Source organism: Mobula birostris, chromosome 17 (assembly GCF_030028105.1).
Source record: "Mobula birostris isolate sMobBir1 chromosome 17, sMobBir1.hap1, whole genome shotgun sequence".
NCBI lineage: Eukaryota > Metazoa > Chordata > Chondrichthyes > Myliobatiformes > Myliobatidae > Mobula > Mobula birostris.
The window spans coordinates 63427826-63445803 of NC_092386.1; the positions used below are offsets into that span (position 1 = coordinate 63427826).

General features: G+C 40.9%; 1 protein-coding gene across 1 annotated transcript in view; it reads left to right on the forward strand.

Moving 5' to 3' along the window:
* Positions 1-17978, forward strand: part of slc24a2 (solute carrier family 24 member 2) — a 250813-nt gene that overhangs the window by 202652 nt on the left and 30183 nt on the right. Inside the window, exons 6-7 of the mRNA XM_072281116.1 lie at positions 3069-3167; positions 5663-5769. Of these exons, the coding sequence (XP_072137217.1) occupies positions 3069-3167; positions 5663-5769 (206 nt within the window). The remainder of the gene's footprint in view (positions 1-3068; positions 3168-5662; positions 5770-17978) is intronic.

The window sequence follows — 17978 nt, forward strand, 5'->3', positions numbered from 1 at the left end:
AAAATTAAACAAGATATCCTTTCTTTTTAGGAAAGTTACACTCAATAGAAAGAAGAAAAAATTTTGGTCACAGAAAAGAAAAATCCAGTTAAGTAGCAAATCAGAGTATAAGAATTAAGGGTGTCAGAAACTGAGTACAAAATGGGCTTCATCTGATTAATATTAAAATAGGATTTTATTGGATTTAATACTGGTAATAACAAAGTTGACAGAGTAGCAATGGACATCATTGTCAATATAATATATTTATGGAATGCTTAACATCATATTCTTACAAGAAATATAATGGCAACACAGCAAATATTTTTATAGACAGAAAATAGAATTAGAGGTGTTGCTTACAAAAGTTAACGTACTAACATATACCCATAATTTCAATACTGTACAATTTAGTACTTCTCATTGTAGCTATAATTATGGCATTGGGCCCAGCTCAGTTGTCATATTTGTTCACTTCTTGCCAAGCTTTTCCATTGACTCTTGCCAGTGAAGAAGTGAAAACAGCAATTAAATCAATACACAGTGGCAAAGCGAGCAAAATGTGTTACTTTTGCTGTATTTAATTGCTTCAAGTGTGGCTGATTTTAATTAGCAACTGACAGAGAAATAGATGGTTGAGGTTTAATTTAGACTGCTATACTGACAAGAAAAGATAGTTCGGCATTGTGAATGCCAATACTTGCCACTATGGGAAAGCAATATTTGTTCATCCTCAAAGACCCAGGTGAAACTACATCAGAATAGAACTTAAGCAACAATGAAAAGGTCTAAGAAATAAATTAGGATTTGAAATTCATTAAAGAATGGTACAGCAATGTTGTGGAGAATGAAGGGCTTTGGAAATTCACTTGTAATAAACAACCTGTGAGATATTAATGTACAATTACAATAGTGCATAAAGGCTTTGATTGATTGCCATATGATGCATTCAATGCAGAGTTGAAATCAGCCCTGAAATAGGCACTGGTCTCCTGAGAAGGTTGATTTGTGGCCTTTCCTAGCTTCAGGAAAAGTATTAATATAAAAAAACCTCACAGCTTTAACAGGCTCAGATGCACCAAAGACGTATGGGCCATCATATCACTCCATTTGTCATTGTAGTTCCTGATTTACAATCAGTAAACAGGTAGGATGTCATTAAACCTCTTACCCCCCCCCCCCACCCATGATGGTTGGAGGTTCATTGTGAATAAAAGGAACAAAACAGAATGGCACTGAGTAAGGTCCTGGAACACTTTACTCTGTTTTCCCATAAACTGATTACTGCTCAGAGGGTTGGTCATGCTGAAGGCATTCCCTATGTTTCAATGTTTCTGTTTGTATCCCACAGGAATGATAATGTACATCCATCAATCTTTATGCGTCTTTGGCACCTTTTCACAACTGCATGAAGTTCAGAGGAGTTTAAGATTAAGGAGAATTGCTCTTGTAGTCTGGGTTATGGAGATGAATGCACAGAAAGAGTACAATTGCAGCTAAGGGATACATGACATCAGATTTTCTTGATGCATTGAGAAAATTTCTCACTCTTCAAAAGATTCTATGGAATCTTATGCATTCAATGGAGCAGGAAAATTACATTTTTTAATCTCAAGACTAAACCTTGTCACTGAAAACGTCAAAGCATTCCTTCTGTAAGTGCAGCCTACATGATACATCAAGTCTTGGAGTGAGGTTTGAAAACAAGACCTCCATACTATAGGGTAAGACAATTCTATATGATTGAAACCCATGCCAATTCTTGTGCAACCCATCCTATGAACTCCTGGGTGGTTTGTTCTTAGTCCTATTCACAAAATGCATACGGTTGAAGCTCTGTCAGCTCAATTATTTAAGACTGTTAGTGGACTTTAGAAACTTAACTCTGTGACATTCATTCTTAAATATCATTGAGAAACTGGTAGGTTTACTTTGAAGATGAAGTAATTTTTAAATTTTGATCCCTTCAACAATGAATTTTTGGAACCCTTCTCAATGGTAGGGTTGAGAAGAATGTAATATCGCAGTAAGTATTTTTCTTTCAAGATATAATAAAATATATTTTGTTTAAAGTTTTAAAGTTCAATCATGGTAATGGAAAATAAGTAAAATAGTTACTTCAGTGTGATCAGAGTAAGTGATCCTTGTAAGTGGAGTAATTTGTCTTTCATCTTTCATACCATCAAACTCATCATTTGTATGCGTCAATTCCACAGCAATTATATGAAAATACTGCAAGTGATTTGGAAATAGTGTCAGTGCGGTCCAAAATGTATTTTTTTTTTATGTTTCTAATTATTTTGATTTGTTTCTAATGCACTGTAGCATTAATCTTTGGATTATTTCATTCAAGTTAGTATCGTGCCAGAGAAATAGTTGGTCTGATTTTAGTATCTGGAAGGAATCTGGCAGGACTGGATTGGCAGGTTTTAACTGCTGGCCTTCATTTGCCAGATAGATGCTTGTAGAATTTGGACAGATATAGCGGGAACTCTAGTGGCCAGCAGGGAATTGGAACTGAGTCAGATTCTACCTATGGGACCTGCAAAACTGCAAACCCTTATTTAAGGAGAGGCTTGCGTTACAGCTCTTATGATTTTAGGAATGGGAAGGGTGGAGGCAAGAGGAAACAGGGTGACCAAAGTAGCAAGAGCCTAAACTTTTCTTGTGATTGAAACTTTTTCTGAGGTCTGGATGCACTTGATCCTGTCTGGAAAGTCTTGGAGTTCCTGACTTTTTAACAGTTTCAGCCAATGAGCTGGCTGTTGCAGAGTTGTTTGACATGGAAATCATGCACAAGATGCAGTTTTGCATTTATTTCCAGAGTTCCTGGTCATATCAAGCAAACTACATTAAGCTCAAATGGAAAGTTGAGAATGGAAATTGTTAACTGTTCTCTGCTCTATTCTCACTGTGAGTGTAGGTTAAGATTTCCCCCAAAATTTCTCCTATTATACAAAATGTTCAGAGGTTTTTGGTAGGAGATGCCCTATAATGATTGTTATACAAAAGTAATCACTCAGAAACACAAGCGATTGCAAGTCTGGAATTGGGAGAAAAGTAAACACCCATCCATTTCCTCCTTGCAGGTAAATTCCGTCATAGAGCTTCAATACTTCACAAACTGGCCAAAAACAAATGCAATGTGGATGATGCTGAGAAGCCTAATAGCACTCCTAATCACACAGGTAAGGCTTTGCAATGTGTGCTACTGCAATTCTTTTTATTAATTTTAATTCCTATTTCTATTCTTGTTCTGACACGTTGGTCCATGACCCCCCCCCTCCACCTTTTGCTACAATGATGCCACTCTCATGGTGGAGGTGCAGCACCTTATATTCTGTCTAGGGAGCCTCCAGCCTGATGCCATGAGCTCTGATTTCTCCTTCCAGTTTTTTTTATCATTCCCCTTCCCCCTTTCCTCTTCTTCTGTTCTCCACTTTTGCCTCTTACCTCTCCTCCTCACCCTGCCCATCACCTCCCTTCCTCCTTCCCTTTCTGTCATGGCCCACTGTCATCTCCTATCAGATTCCTTCTTCTCCGTGCCTTTACCTTTCCCACCCACCTGGCTTCACCTATCAGCTTCTCACTATTCCTTCTTCCTCTTCCTCACCTTTTTTATCCTGACACCTTCCCCCCCTCCTTCCTTTTCCCCCCTTTTATTCTTTTACACAGATGTTGCCTGACCTGAGCTTCTCCAGCATTTTGTGTGTGTTGCTCTGGTCTATATCTGACGGGCCAAAGGGTCAGTTTCAATTCTTCATGACTCTTTTACCAATGGCAGATGTTGCTCACCGGTTGTAGGAATGTATGATTTGAATCTGCAATTTAAACAGAGTAGGAATCAGAGTTCTATTATAGCATTAGAAACATGCTTGTCATCTTTGGATTCTTCTTTTGGAAACAATTATTTCCTGGGAATCAACAATTATATCAAATAATAACAGTCAAGTTAGTGTTAAATTTCAGCATGTATATTGATTTGGTGCAATATGTTTTGGACATGCGTCCGAGAGTACAATGGGCTATAGATCAGCTGGGCTGTAAATGTAGTGTGTCTGCAAAGGACTCCCCCCAAATATAAAGAAGAGTCATTTTGTATGTCCCACTAAAATATTTGCATATGATGAAGTACTTTGTCTCCTTACCTGCCCATCAGAGGCAGGCAGCCATTGATCTCAGGGGATGATGGGTTTACGCCTCTGTTGGACTGTGTCCTCTCCAGGGCGCAAGCCTGGGCGGGAAGATTTGAAGAACCGGCTGTTGCCCATGCAGTGGGTTCCTCCTCTCCACATCACTGATGTAGTCCAAGGGAAGGACAAGCACTGATACAGCTTGGCACCAGGTTTGTCACAGAGGTTGCCAGAGTGAAGTTATAAATAACATCAAACTGCCTTAGGGAACCCAGGTCCAGATTTCTTCCTTGGGGTTTACTCCTGAAGCCTTTCTCATGGGTGGGTATGGCCGCAAGGCAGGGGAGTTTTCCTTCTCCTAGGCGGGTACCCATCCAAGACTGCCAAGCCCCACCTGCCCAAAGCAACAGGATTTGGGGCACCAGTGGTGCAGTTTCGCCCCTTCTCTTGTCAGTAGAAACAGTTCCACCGGCCTGGTAGCTAAGCCGCACATGAAGACCAAGAGTTAAACTTGGTTGTCAGAGGCTGTTAGAGTCGCACGCCATTTGGAGCACTTTATAGGTAGTGGGAGCTTATCCTCACTACCACCCCCGGTTATGACAACCTTAGGAACTCCTGCCTATATCCTCCTCCATAGACATTGGTTGTTGACTTCAGAAGGAGTAGCGGACCACATGACCCAATTTACATCGGTGGTGCACAAGTGGAACAGGTCAAATATTTTAAGTTCCTCGGGGTCAATATCACAAATGACCTGACTTGGTCCAACCAAGCAGAGTTCACTGCCAAGAAGGCCCACCAGTGACTTTACTTCCTGAGAAAACTAAAGAAATTTGGCCTGTCCCCTAAAATCCTCACTAATTTTTATAGATGCACAGTAGATAGCATTCTTCTAGGGTGCATCACAACTTGGTATGGAAGTTGTCCTGTCCAAGACCGGAAGAAGCTGCAGAAGATCGTGAACATGGCGCAGCACATCACACAAACCAATCTTCCGTCCTTGGACTCACTTTACACCGCACGCTGTCGGAGCAGTGCTGCCAGGTTCATTAATGTCTTGTATCTAGTATATTGAATGTTTCTTCCCAATATGGTATTTTATATTGTTGCTGTTTTTGTTACATTTATGAAAACTATTTAACATCAATGCATGAATGTCACGCCTGCTTTCCTAATCACGCTGAACAACACTCACCTATCCCTAATGCCTTTCTCCTCAACTTCCACAACGGTACCATTTTGGACTTCCATTGATCAACATATTCAGCATGGCCACTTTTTGGAGAAAGGAGAATACTGAAATATCCACCTCTGTATCTGACATTTGAAAAGAAATCATTTCTGGCCAAAAACACTACTTTAAAGTTGCATTATGTGAAATTGTGGTATCAAAAATTTATAACATTTCATTGTTTCAGTTATATATTTTGCAAGGAAAACAAAATATTTTTTTAAGAAATTGAATCTTTATTTTGCTAAGCATATTTGATCTTTATAGTTGGGATTGATCAACATCATTTTCTGATTTGTTGCATGTTCTTACTATGCAGACAAAGTAGAGCTGCCAAATACAGCCAACGTAGAAGTTGAAGTGACACCTCCGAAGGATCCTCCCCCACCATTACAGAACGGAAGCCTACCCAATGGAGCAGAGGCTGCAGTAAGCCAGGTCTGCACAGAAATATTGGCACTCTTTGACAAGTGTTATGTTAGTCTATCCACCATCAGACATTTGAACTGGTATCACCTAAATACCAGAATTATATTTGAATTGGCACTTTTGCTAGTTCGTTTATTAAGCAATTATTGATTCATTGACAAATATTCTTAGCAAACTAAAAGTTTGGAAACAACGTTACAATGAATCATTGAGGCAAATGTATAACTAAGACAAGCCAATGAAAGGATTAATACATCCAGTTAAGGAGCATTGCATAAATCTGCCAGCCTGATTTCATATAAATCTTTCTCTTTGGCTTGTATTGTCCAGTGATTAAAATATTTTTCCAAAATCTCATCCCTTGGTGATGCCCAATACATTGCATTTTATACTAATAGAAAATAACTATCCTTCCAGTCCAACATTGAAATTCCTATTAATGTCAAACTGCCAATATGAGCTAACACTCAATATTGATAGTTTCCACATTATCCAGAAAATAATCTTAAGGAGTTTTGGAATTGTAAAATCAAGATTTTTGCCTGTACTTTCTAAAAAAGGCAAAGTCTTTATTGGTGAAACACCAACAAACAATCTTCCTTTACGGAATACAGGCAGGAACTGCAAATTAGTCATTTGCACCCACCAACCCAGTGGTGGTCAGTCATAAAGCACATTTCACCTAGCTGAGTTGACCAACTGAGTTCTATTGTTATAAAAGCAATTAAATTAACTCTAAAGAATTTCTTATCATTTGCATCATTCCATGGTTTGATTTCCTAGAAACTAAGTAGGAGTTTTGTTAATTCAGAGTTTATTAAACTCTTATAATTTTGTGTTATTGGACAGATGATTTCAATAGGTTTTGTTATTTTAGAAAATAACAGTTTGGAAAAATGGTGAAGAATCAAATCATGCTTTGCTTTAAAAGCGTGCTATATTTATCTCCTTGTTGCAAATAATTCCTTTTTAGCAATTGCTTCAATGTCCTCAGGAGAGTAAGCCTGAGTGGAGACAGTCATTGTTGTCTCAGAAGATTCTGTAGGCAGGTTTCATACAGCAAGATCTCTGAAACAGCCACCTGTGCGAATAGTCATGTAATCTGTTTTAAAGGCATTTTGGTAACTCCAGCCACTAAATAATGTAGGATATTTTATATTTTAAAAACAGGTAAGTGTGGGTCACACTATAATAAAATCCTGAAACACATTTTGATTTTCTTTTGCATGAGTTATCTTTTGCATATTGGTTGTTTGTCAGTCTTTGTTTCTGTGTAGTTTTTCATAAATTCTATTGTATTTCTTTATTTTCCTGTAAATTCCTGCGAAGCAATGAATCTCAAAGTAGTATATGGTAACATATATGTACTTCAATGATAAATTTACTTTTGACTTTGAATATACCCTTTACATTGCACTGAAGGTAGAAATTATTTTTATTTAATCTTGGGATAACTATCTCAGGAAAGATTAACACTTCCATCTCGAAATTAACTGCCCTTTACCAGGTGCCAGTATAGATTTGGAAGTTTTGATCAGTGGTACGGAATGGTAATACTGGTCCAAGGCTAGATGGTGCATAATTCAGAGACCTTGGAACTGAGTTCTCCCGTGTGATAACTGTTCTCGATTTGGGCTTTCTTGTTGTTACTGGTAGAAGTCATGCATTTGAAAAGTGCTGTCTAAAATTTTGTCAGTAAAATACATATCCTCCACGTCCATCGCTCTAACTACATCAATTTGTTTTGTCACCTCCTCACAAAAGACTCAAATAGGCTCCTAAGGCACAACCTGTTCTTCACAAAGCCATGTTAACTATTCTGAATAAGACCACACTTCTTAAATGTTCATAAATCCTGTCCCTAAGGAGCCTCTTCAACAGTTTGCTCACTACTGATGTAGAACTCACGAGTTTATAATTCCCAGGATTTTCCCTATTACATTTCTCGCATAACAAAACAACACCTGCATCCTCCAATCCTCTGGTACCACTCCTGCGGCTAGGGAGAACACAAATACAGTCATCAAAGCCCCAGCAATCTCATCCCTTGCTTCCTGTAGTAACCTGGGGAATACCTCATCCATATCTATCCTAATGTGTTTCACAAGCTCAACACTGTTTCTTTCTGAACCTCACCATGACTCAATACATTAGTCTGTTCTACACTGACCTCACACTTGTCAAATCCCCCCTCTGTAGTGTACACTGAAGCAAATTATTCCTTAAGGACCTCCCTACTCCTGTGTCCAGGCACGTATTTCCCCTCTCATCCCTGAACAGTTCTACCCTCACCCTAGTCATCCACTTGTTCTTTACATACATCTTCAACGCCTTGGGGTTTTCCTTCTTCATGCTCATAAAGGGTAGAAATGTCCCCTTCTGGCTCTCAGAAGTCCCTTCTTAAGCTCCTTGGCTACCTCACATTTCTCAAGAGCCCTGTCTGACATTTGCTTCCTAAACCTTAAGTATACTTTCTCCTTCCTTTTGATTAAATGTTCTACCTTGCTTGTCAACCACAGTTCCTTTACCATCTTTTCCCTGTCTCAGTGGGACAAATCTATTCAGAACCTCATGCAATTAGACTCTAAACAACCTCCACATTTCTGCTGTGCACTTCCCTGGGAACCTCTGTTCTCAATTTTCATTCCCATGTTTCTGCCTAATACCATCCTTGGCGGGAGGAGAAGATGGCGACACGACGCAGCGCGCGCAGCTCTCCGGTGAAATGATATCGTATTTGTAAGTAGGATGCCATGCACAATTCTGATTTGATGGGGACAGACGTGAGAAGCACAGAGGAACATCTGGAGAAACTTCTGAAATGCCCAGTTCGCTACCGCTGCTACTGTGCAATGGAGAATCTCCGGAGGGAAGGCCCAAAATCCCCAGCTTTGCCTGCTGCTGGCGACCGAGGCTGGGGTCGAAGCGTTCGGCAGAGATGGTGCTCGGTACTCGGTGTCAGAGGGCTGGTCGGAGGCTTGAAGTTTTCGGACGACTCAGAGTCGGACTGTGGTCGGGCATGGCAGGGAGAGTTTTCTTCCTTCTCCTGTCTGCGTGAGATGTGGGACTTTTGAGAGACTTTGAACTTTTTTACTGTGTGCCCATGGCCTGTTCTTCATCAAGTTATGGTATTGTTGCACTGTTATAACTATATATTATAATTATGTGGTTTTTGTTAGTTTTTCAGTCTTGGTCTGTCCTGTGTTTCTGTGATATCACACCAGAGGAATATTGTATCATTTCTTAATGCATGCATTACTAAATAACAATAAAAGAGGACTACGTGTCTTCATAATCTAATCTAATTAGCCTGTCCCCAATTAAATACTTCCCCACATTGTCTGCTCCTATCCTTGTCCATCGCTATGGTAAAGGTTAGAGGTTGTGGTCACCATCTCCAAACTGCTCACTCAGAGGTCTGCCAGCTGACCAGGTTCACTGCCTAGTACCAGATGCAGTATGAAGTTGACCTGTCCACATACCATGTCAGGAATCCTTCCTGGATGCACTTAACAAAATCTGCCCCATTTAAACCCTTCACACTAAGGTGCTGCCAATCAGTGTTAGAGATGGTGTGGTCTCCCACAACAGCAACACTGTTATTTTTGTACCTTTCCAAAATCTGTCTGGTGTCCCAGTGGCTATTGGGTGTAGGGGAGGATGTAGATAGTCCCTATTTCTGAATTTTACCCACTGACTCCCTCCATGATGCCCTCCCTTTCTGCAGCCATGACACTATCCCTTATGAGCAAAGCCATTCCCGCCACCCCCTTTTTACCTCCTATCCCTTTTGAAACATTGTACTTCTACATAGAGTTTATACTTGCTTTATTTATTTGTCTCTGGTGGACAACTCCACATAAAGAAACAGCTGAACTCCTGAAACAATATTCTAGGGCAGAGATGGTTGAACTACGAAGGCAACAACTGTTTTTGTTTAAGAGTGTGCCTCTTGCTTCCCACTGTTCGCTTTCATTGGGGTTCCTTGGAACCACAATCTTATGGGTGTCGCCTTAATGCCGCAGCACTCACAGTCACCTCGCCTCTGAAGTGTAGCTGTCTTGACAAATGTGAGGTAGGGAGTTACGTGGTTCCAGCGGAAGCAAAGGACCGTTAAGAGCGTTCTCCTTGATGATTGACAGTGGGGTAATAGAATGGAAGTTAGCAGTGTGGTATTTGTACCGACTTTCATGGGCAGGACGCAGTCAGGGGAAGTTTCCACAGTTGTGCAGCTGTATCACTTTCTGTAGTCTTTTCTCTTCCTGGGCATTGGAGCTTCAATACCAGACCATAATGCAACCTGTTAGATGCTCTTCAATGTGTATCTTATAGAAGTTCGGCAACATGCTGAATCTACACCAACTTCTAAAAAAGTAGAGGCATTGCCATGCCTTCTTTGTAATGACACTTACATGATAGTGCCAGAACAGATCCTCTGATGTGATAATGCCAAGGAATTCAAAGCGACTGACCCTCTCCACCTCTGATCCTCTGCTGAGGACTGCCTTGTTGACCTCAGGCTTCTTCCTCCCGTAGTCAATAATTAGTTCTTTGGTTTTGCTGACTGAGGGGTGGTTGTAGTTGTTGTGGCACCACTCAAACAGATTTTCAATCTCCCTCCTATTTGCCAATTCATCACCATCTTTGATTTGGCCGGTAAGAGTGGTGTCATCAGCAAATTTAAATTAAGTATTGGACTGTACTTAGCCACACAATCATAGGTGTAAAGTTATTAAAGCAGTGGGCTAAACACGTGTGCTGATGGTGAGTGTGGAGTCTACCAGTGAGGAAATCAAAGATCCAGTTCCACGGGGTGTTATTTTGGCCAGATCTTGGAGCTTAGTGATGAGTTTTGAGAGGATAATAGTGTTGAATGCTGAGCTCCGGTCAATGAAGGGCAATCTGATGTAGGCAGCTTCATTGTCCAGATGTCCCAGAGCTCAGTGAAGAGCCAATGAAATGGCATTTGCTGTTGACCTGTTGTGACAGTAGGAAAATTGGAGTGGTTCCATCTGAATGTTCTGCTATGATCTGTCAGTCAACGTGAGCATGAGAGGCATTGAGCTCATCTGGGACTGAAATTTCATTGCCATTTATGTTACTTGGTTTTGCTTTGTAGGAGGTGATGGCATTCAAGTCCTGCCACAGTTGTGCAGCATCCCCCCGTGATTCAAGTTTAATCCAGAATTGCCACTTCGCGTGTGACATGGCATTCAGGAGGTCATACCTGGATTTTCTGCCCTCAACCCTACCAATCCAGTCCTCAGCAGATTTTGAATCACTTGGTTCATCTTGGGCTTCTGGCTGGGGAAAACTGTGAATGAATTTGTGGAGGCACGCTCATCCATAACAACTTTGCTTTTCATCCAGGACCTCTGGTGAGTCCTTGAACATGGCCTAGACCACAGACTCGAAGCAATCTCGTAGCCACTATTCTTCCTCTCTTGACCACTTTTTGTTGTCCTTTCCTCTGGTGCCTTCCAGTTGTCAAAACAGCCTTCATATGGCCTCTTTGCATTCTATCAATCTTTGCTCTAATCGACAAAGAACCCTTTATTTTGTTATTCATTTCTGTACCAAGTGGATTTAATTGGGTTAACGGATTTGTGGATGTCAGTCATTATCTGGTATTTTTACTAAATGCCAGCAGCTCAGTCCATCTTCAGACACCCCAAACTCTCTGAAGTTAAGTAATCCTAGACAGGTACCCATGCTGGAATTTTGGATATTTCTTTGCTGAAGCTCATTGAGGGAGGAGTGCACATTTACAGCAAGCTTGTGCTTACTCTTTATGCATGCAGTGTCATCCCCTGAGGGTATGCCCAGAAGATCTTGCCATTGCGTTCAGAACACAAGTCCGACATGTTTCTTATTCGATGCACACCAGTGCATAGCATGTCCAACTGCTCTAAGGCTCTGAAGTTCCCTGCCAAAGATCTTCTGCCACATAACATCTTCCTTAAGATGATTCTTAAAACATTCCAGACAGCAAACATTTGATCACTTAGTCTGGTATCACTGCATTAAAACTACTCCCAATTTTGCCGAAGTACATGCCTCTCATGACTTTTAAGATGCTTTATTCTGTTAATACTTACTGTCAAATGGAGAGTTAGAACGTAATATTACTGTGGGGATGAGGTGATAAAACAGATGTAATTGGTGGTTCTTTCTGAAACTAACTACCGAACAAAGTTTAACAATGGTGTCACAATGCGGCAAGTAGGAATATGTTGTTATCAATGTCCACATCCTACGAACGACTTAAAACAACATAAGACATGGCACTTTGCATAGCAACACATTTTGTCTAAAATAGTTAAATGAAGTAGAAAATAGATCTGCAGTATCCATTTTATAAGCCTATCGAACATTAATAACCTTACGAAGATTGAGGAGCCATGTCAGTTTGGCACTGGATATATAACTCTACTCAATTCATCAAGGATTTTGCCTAGTTGAACCTTCATCTGAAAAAATACATTTGTTAAGGTTAATCCAAGCTCTACTTCTACCTGTCCAACTTAATTTTAAACAAATCTTTACACAGGACCAGGAGAAACAAAAGTCTCTCTATATTTATTAATATACAACCTTAATATGCTGATTGCTTTTTCCTCTTCCTGTCATTCACTTCCTTACCATTTTGCTCCGAGTATACCTGTGGGCTATCATGGCAAATGAGATGGCTGTAAACTAAAGAGTACAGAATGGCAAACCCTGGGAGATCAGACAGTGCTGCTCTTCTTCCAATGAGGTCTGGGGACAAGCTTGTGCACCAGAGGTTTGCTTACCAGAGTCTAGTGATCCTTATACACCTGTTTTAGACTGCCTTCGGATTTAGACCCCATTAAATCTTCTAAAATTTACATTTAAATAAGGCATACATTTTTGAAAACAGATTACAAAATATGATATCAGGTAAAGTTGGCATTAAGTTTTTAACCTGGCCTCAAGTATAATCTTGGTATCTGTTTGAATTAGTAAATGACATTCATATTCTGAATGCAATGTACCAATTTAAAAAATGGACCCAGTTTTTAAAGTTATTTCATAAGTAATTTTTTCCTTCAATCTAATCCATCTAGACTAATTCAGAAGAAGAATAATTGAGCCAGATTATGCGTGTTCCAGCCAGCAATTTAGACTCAGGCAGTGGACCTTGAGGGGCGATCCTCTCCTTCTCCATTCCCAACTACATTCTACCTCATTGACCTTTGACAGCTCATTGTTAAAGTCCTTTTCAATTGTTCCTAAACATATCTGATAAACTACAACCTTTAGAAAGAGTTGAAATATTTAAATAATTATTAGTTTTTAATTCTATTAATAAGCAATTTATTTTAAAACACATTAAATTGATGTAAATTAACATCAGTATTAAAATAAAGGAACAAATTACCTATTTGCAGACAAATATTGTCATGGCAGCATTAAAAATCCTTTCAATTTATTTATTCACCTTGGCAACTCCTACTCAACGGACTGAGACTGCACTAGATGGTTGAAGATCTGGAGCTGAAGGGCTACATACACAGATTCTTCAACACCTCAGTACATCTATGCTAAACTCACTAGGGGAAGGAGAGGTGTGTTGCACCAGAAATGGATGTCTTGCCTATCCTTTCCTTCCACTCTGGTGTCCTCAGGCATAGAAATCATTAACATGCCAACCTGTAAGAGCATCTTGCTGGCTGTTATCTTCAAAGGTACCAGTTTAAAGTGTTCTTCAGCCCAACAATCCTAAAGGCTCTGTTAAAGATTGCTAAAGAATGATTGCACTACATTTACAGTGAAAATTGGCTAGTTGATTCTGAGCTTCATAGAAATTATTTTGTACCCGGTGAGTTTGTATACTGTATTTTGTATTCAAGCAATTGCTCAATTTGCATGTGAAACTGCAGGTTAATCTATTTGCATCTGTGGTTGCAGAATTCAAGTGCTGTTCACTTGCAGATATGCTGATTTGTAATTATGGTATACACTTGAAAGGGTCTTTACTGCTGCCATGACAACGTTTGTTTCTATAGTTGCCAGTGATTGTGCTATCTTCACACTAGAAGTGATACAAAATTTACCATAATTATTACAACATTGAATTGTCCAGCTTTATTGTCCACTTTGATAGAAGATCCAAATAAAAAAATTCCTTAAGAGCCCTGTTTCATTCAAATGGATTAATTATGCACCATATCTACAGGTAAGAGTTCATTCAGTAGTAAAAACAAAAATACAGAGCTTTGTTTATATTATAAATGCCAACTGGTCAGCTGTGTGCTTGCTGGCTTGTAGCGTTCAAAGTACAAAATAAAATTTATTATGAGAGTATATGCATGTCACCATGTACAACCCTGAGATTCTTTTTCTCAGTTCACCAATCTCTCAACTTAAAATTCACATACTTGGACAAAAATAATTCTTCATTATAACTGCCTTTCTTCCTAACCTCCTGTAGTTCTGTGTCTCCCACTTCATGGTGATACGTTGGTAGAAAGGTGGATAGGTGAATCTCTGAAGTTCTCAGTATTAACTCCAACCCCTTAAACTCTCATGGTATCAGGTCAAATATCCTCCTGATTATAATTTGGTCTAAGCTGATAAATCATTTCTTCTATGTAGAAGAAACATGAAACGTCGCAAGAATGTACTCTGAGTGGGGGACTTCAATGTCCACCAAAACTGGCCAAGCCTTGAAGAATGCAGCTGGCAGATTCAATTTGTGATGGTGACCCAACACAAGGGACAAACTCTCCTCACAGGTTTACATCGGAACTGATCTGGGGTCTCAAAGCTGGGCACCTCTATCTGTGCCCAACATAATTTTATGTACTTCTATCGAGTTGCCGCTCAGCCTCTGACGTTCCAAGGAAAACAATCCAGGTTTGTACAACCTCTCCTTAGAAATAATACTCTCTAATCCAGGCAACATCCTGGTGAACCTCTTCAACACCCTCTCCGAAGCCTCTGCATCTTTCCTGTATTACAACAGCGAGGACTGCTGCAAATATGGCCTATACAGCTACAACATGACCTCTCAAATACTTGCTGCCCCAACCAATAAAGGCAAGTATACTCTTCACCTTCTTTACCATCTTATCTATTGGATTTGCCACTTTCAGCAGACTATGAACTTGTACCCCAAGACCATCAATTTTCATTTTCATTTTTAAATCTTATTAATTATTGAAAATCAACAAAAAAATACATTAAAGTAATCAAGTCAACATATCAATATGTACAATAAGAATTAAATTATCAAATAACTGATTAACAAAGCTAAACATTATATCAATAATAATAAGAAAAAACAATGTTAAAACTATTTTTTTGGAAAACAGAAAGAAGGAAAAAAGAACCCCTACTAACTAAAACAAAAAATCCCTACCAACAAAAAAAAATTAAAAAAACATTGGGAGCACAATCCCGGAGCTGTACACCATACAAGCTTCCATAAAAGACCATCAATTTTGCTGAGGGTCCTGTCATTCCCTGTATTCTTTCCTCTTACATTTGATTTCCCATTTAAGACCTGGACCATCATGTACCCTGAATAGACATTGCCTATGTCAGAAGGACATTTCCTTTACTCTACATTGTTGCAGAGCTGATGGGATGTATCTTAGAGGGGGAGGGGAACAAGGTTTGGCACTAGGACAGCACAATGAGCAGCTGATTCGCAGTCAGGATGGGCTGGGATATCATGTGGCACGTGGATCACTATTGAGTAGGGTTGATAAGTCATGAGGATGGTAGAGAAGGGAGTGGGTTAGCTTGGTAGGGCAAAGTCTGGGAGTGTAGGTGCTCCTAAGCCTGGCCTTGGGGAGCGGTTGTGCAGAAGAGTGGAGGACTCAAGGGACTGTAGGTCTAAATACCAAATATGAGATTAACCAGAGGTGTGTTGCTGCTCTGATCTCCGGGATGTGGAAACAAACTTTAAGTAACATTGAAACAGGCCTCTGAGTTCTGTTTCTTTTTGCATATCACACAGGTGGCTAGGGCAAGCATGCCGACTGAGAATTTTGGAAGTGGTGCTTTGTGTGCAGTTGGATGCATTGTGTGTTTGGGTTCTTCCATGTGATGATACATCAGACAGATAGAGAACCCAGTCAGAAAATTCCAGACCTCTTGCAAGTTGTTGTAGGTTACTGATGTCCCATTATAATGGATATTTCATTAAAATTGAACAATGCAGTGCACAAAAATATCTTTTGTGCACTGTGATATTCTTTGAAGCAATCATTTTTTAATGTAAGGGGGTTTTGTCTCTTATTTTACTGCGTAGGCTCATTAAAATGGCTTCTTTGTTATGTTATACTTGGGAATGCTTCTTTGTTATGTTAAATGCTGAGAAAGTTTTTGCGCTAACAGCTTGTTTTGGTTTAGAGTGTGATAAGAATATGTTACGAATCAATTGGGATAGTTGTTATGATTTTGGTGTATTTGAAGATACTGTATGCGCGGGGTTTTGGGGCAGAAGGCGGGAGAGAGAGACAGAGGATGGACCAGGTGCTGTGAGTCCGCTAACGGGGTCAGACCCCGAGGAGGGCGTTCGGCGAGGAGAGGAAACGGAGACGGACTCATGTGGAGCGTCTGGTCAAACACCGTTGTTGGTCCCAGGCAGCCAGTCGAGGTGGTCCGAGGGGTCGCAGGGTGAAAAAGAAGTATCCTGAGCTCCAACTGTTTGTGCACGAAGAGATTGAACTTTGATAAGTGTGCCGCCTTTTATTTTCCTTTTATATTTTATTCTCTCTTAATTATATAGTTCCAGTAATATCTATAAACTGTAAATCATTTAATCATATCTGGTGTATTGTCTGTTATTTGAGCGGGATGGGGTACATCACACAGCATCCACACAAACTAATTACCCAGTTTGGCGGGGCAGAGAGCTGTTTCCCTAGACGACAGCGAGCCGAGCGACCATGAGGTTGGCCAAGGGGCTACATTGTGTGGGCATTTGTCCGGGATTGGGTCTGCTGGAATGCTGTGTGGGTGCCCTGTTTAAATCTGTAATGTGTGTCTCTGTGGGTTATTTGCTGGTTATTACTGTATGCGTGGTGGGTGAGGTCTTTGTTCGAGTTCAGACTGGCATTGACGAGTTGGAGGTGGCACTCGGGGCTGTCCATGCTGTTGGGAGAGAGAGGAAAGAGTGGTCTGATTTGGAGGTAGTGTCTGCGAATAAATGTTCTAGCTCTGGCAGGCTCCGCTTGGTGTTTGGGATAGCGTCCACCCCAAGGGGGCGGACGCGTGCGAGACGTGGACAGAGTGGATCTCTCAGTTGTTAGAAGAGTGGCAGTGCTCGGTTGAGGGAGAGCGACAGGGATAGGTTGAAAGTTTAAGTAGACGGGCTGGTGACGGTGTTAGAGCTGTCAGGTTCACTTACACCGTAGTGACAGCTGTAAGTTATTTGAAAGAGGGGGGAAAGTTTTCTGTGTGTCTTCTCTGGCTAGAAGGGCAGCTAAATTGCTTGCAGTGCCAGAGGGATCATTTCAGGGGATCAGCCCCTCCTTCAGTTGTTCAGCTGATCAGAGAGGTGTCGGGAAACTTAGTGGAGGGCCAATGAGGGAATGGTTTGGGGTCTCTGGGGAAGCATGTTCCCAGCAATGTACCAATGAACTTCCGAAAGGAAAAGACCCTATTCCTGAAGGCTTAGAGGGACCACGCCCTGGGTGTCATTACAGATAGAGGGAAGTGATGCTAAAGCCATCCTCGACCCCGGGGTGCAGGTCAAGTTGTACAGTTCGTTTTACAACCAGTGTCTGAAGCATTTACCGCAAGGGCACTGGAGATTCTGGGTACCGGTGCCAGTAGTTATCCAGAAGATGATGATTGGTTAATGACCCTGGAGTTCATGGAGGCATTTTCTGGGCACCCAGCGTTTCAAGTTGCTTCTGAGGACATGTGTCGCAGCCTTGAGCCGGTACCGAATTTAAGCAAGACCCAGCGGTGGTACGGCCTGGGGAAAGTAGCTGAGGGTGAGACCCTCTTAGTAGGTGCTCCGGACTACTGCGAGGGAGGGGAGTTGACCACTGAAGACACCTCAGTGAGAGAGAGGTCGCGGCAACTGGACCCTGGCTGCATGGAAGATGAAGGCAGTGTGTGTGTGTGGATTATGCGACGTGGTTTAATGTGCTGGATCTGAGGAGTGGATGTTGCCAGATCCCGAGGAGTGCAGCTGTTGAGCCGAAGACGGCAGTTATTAGTTC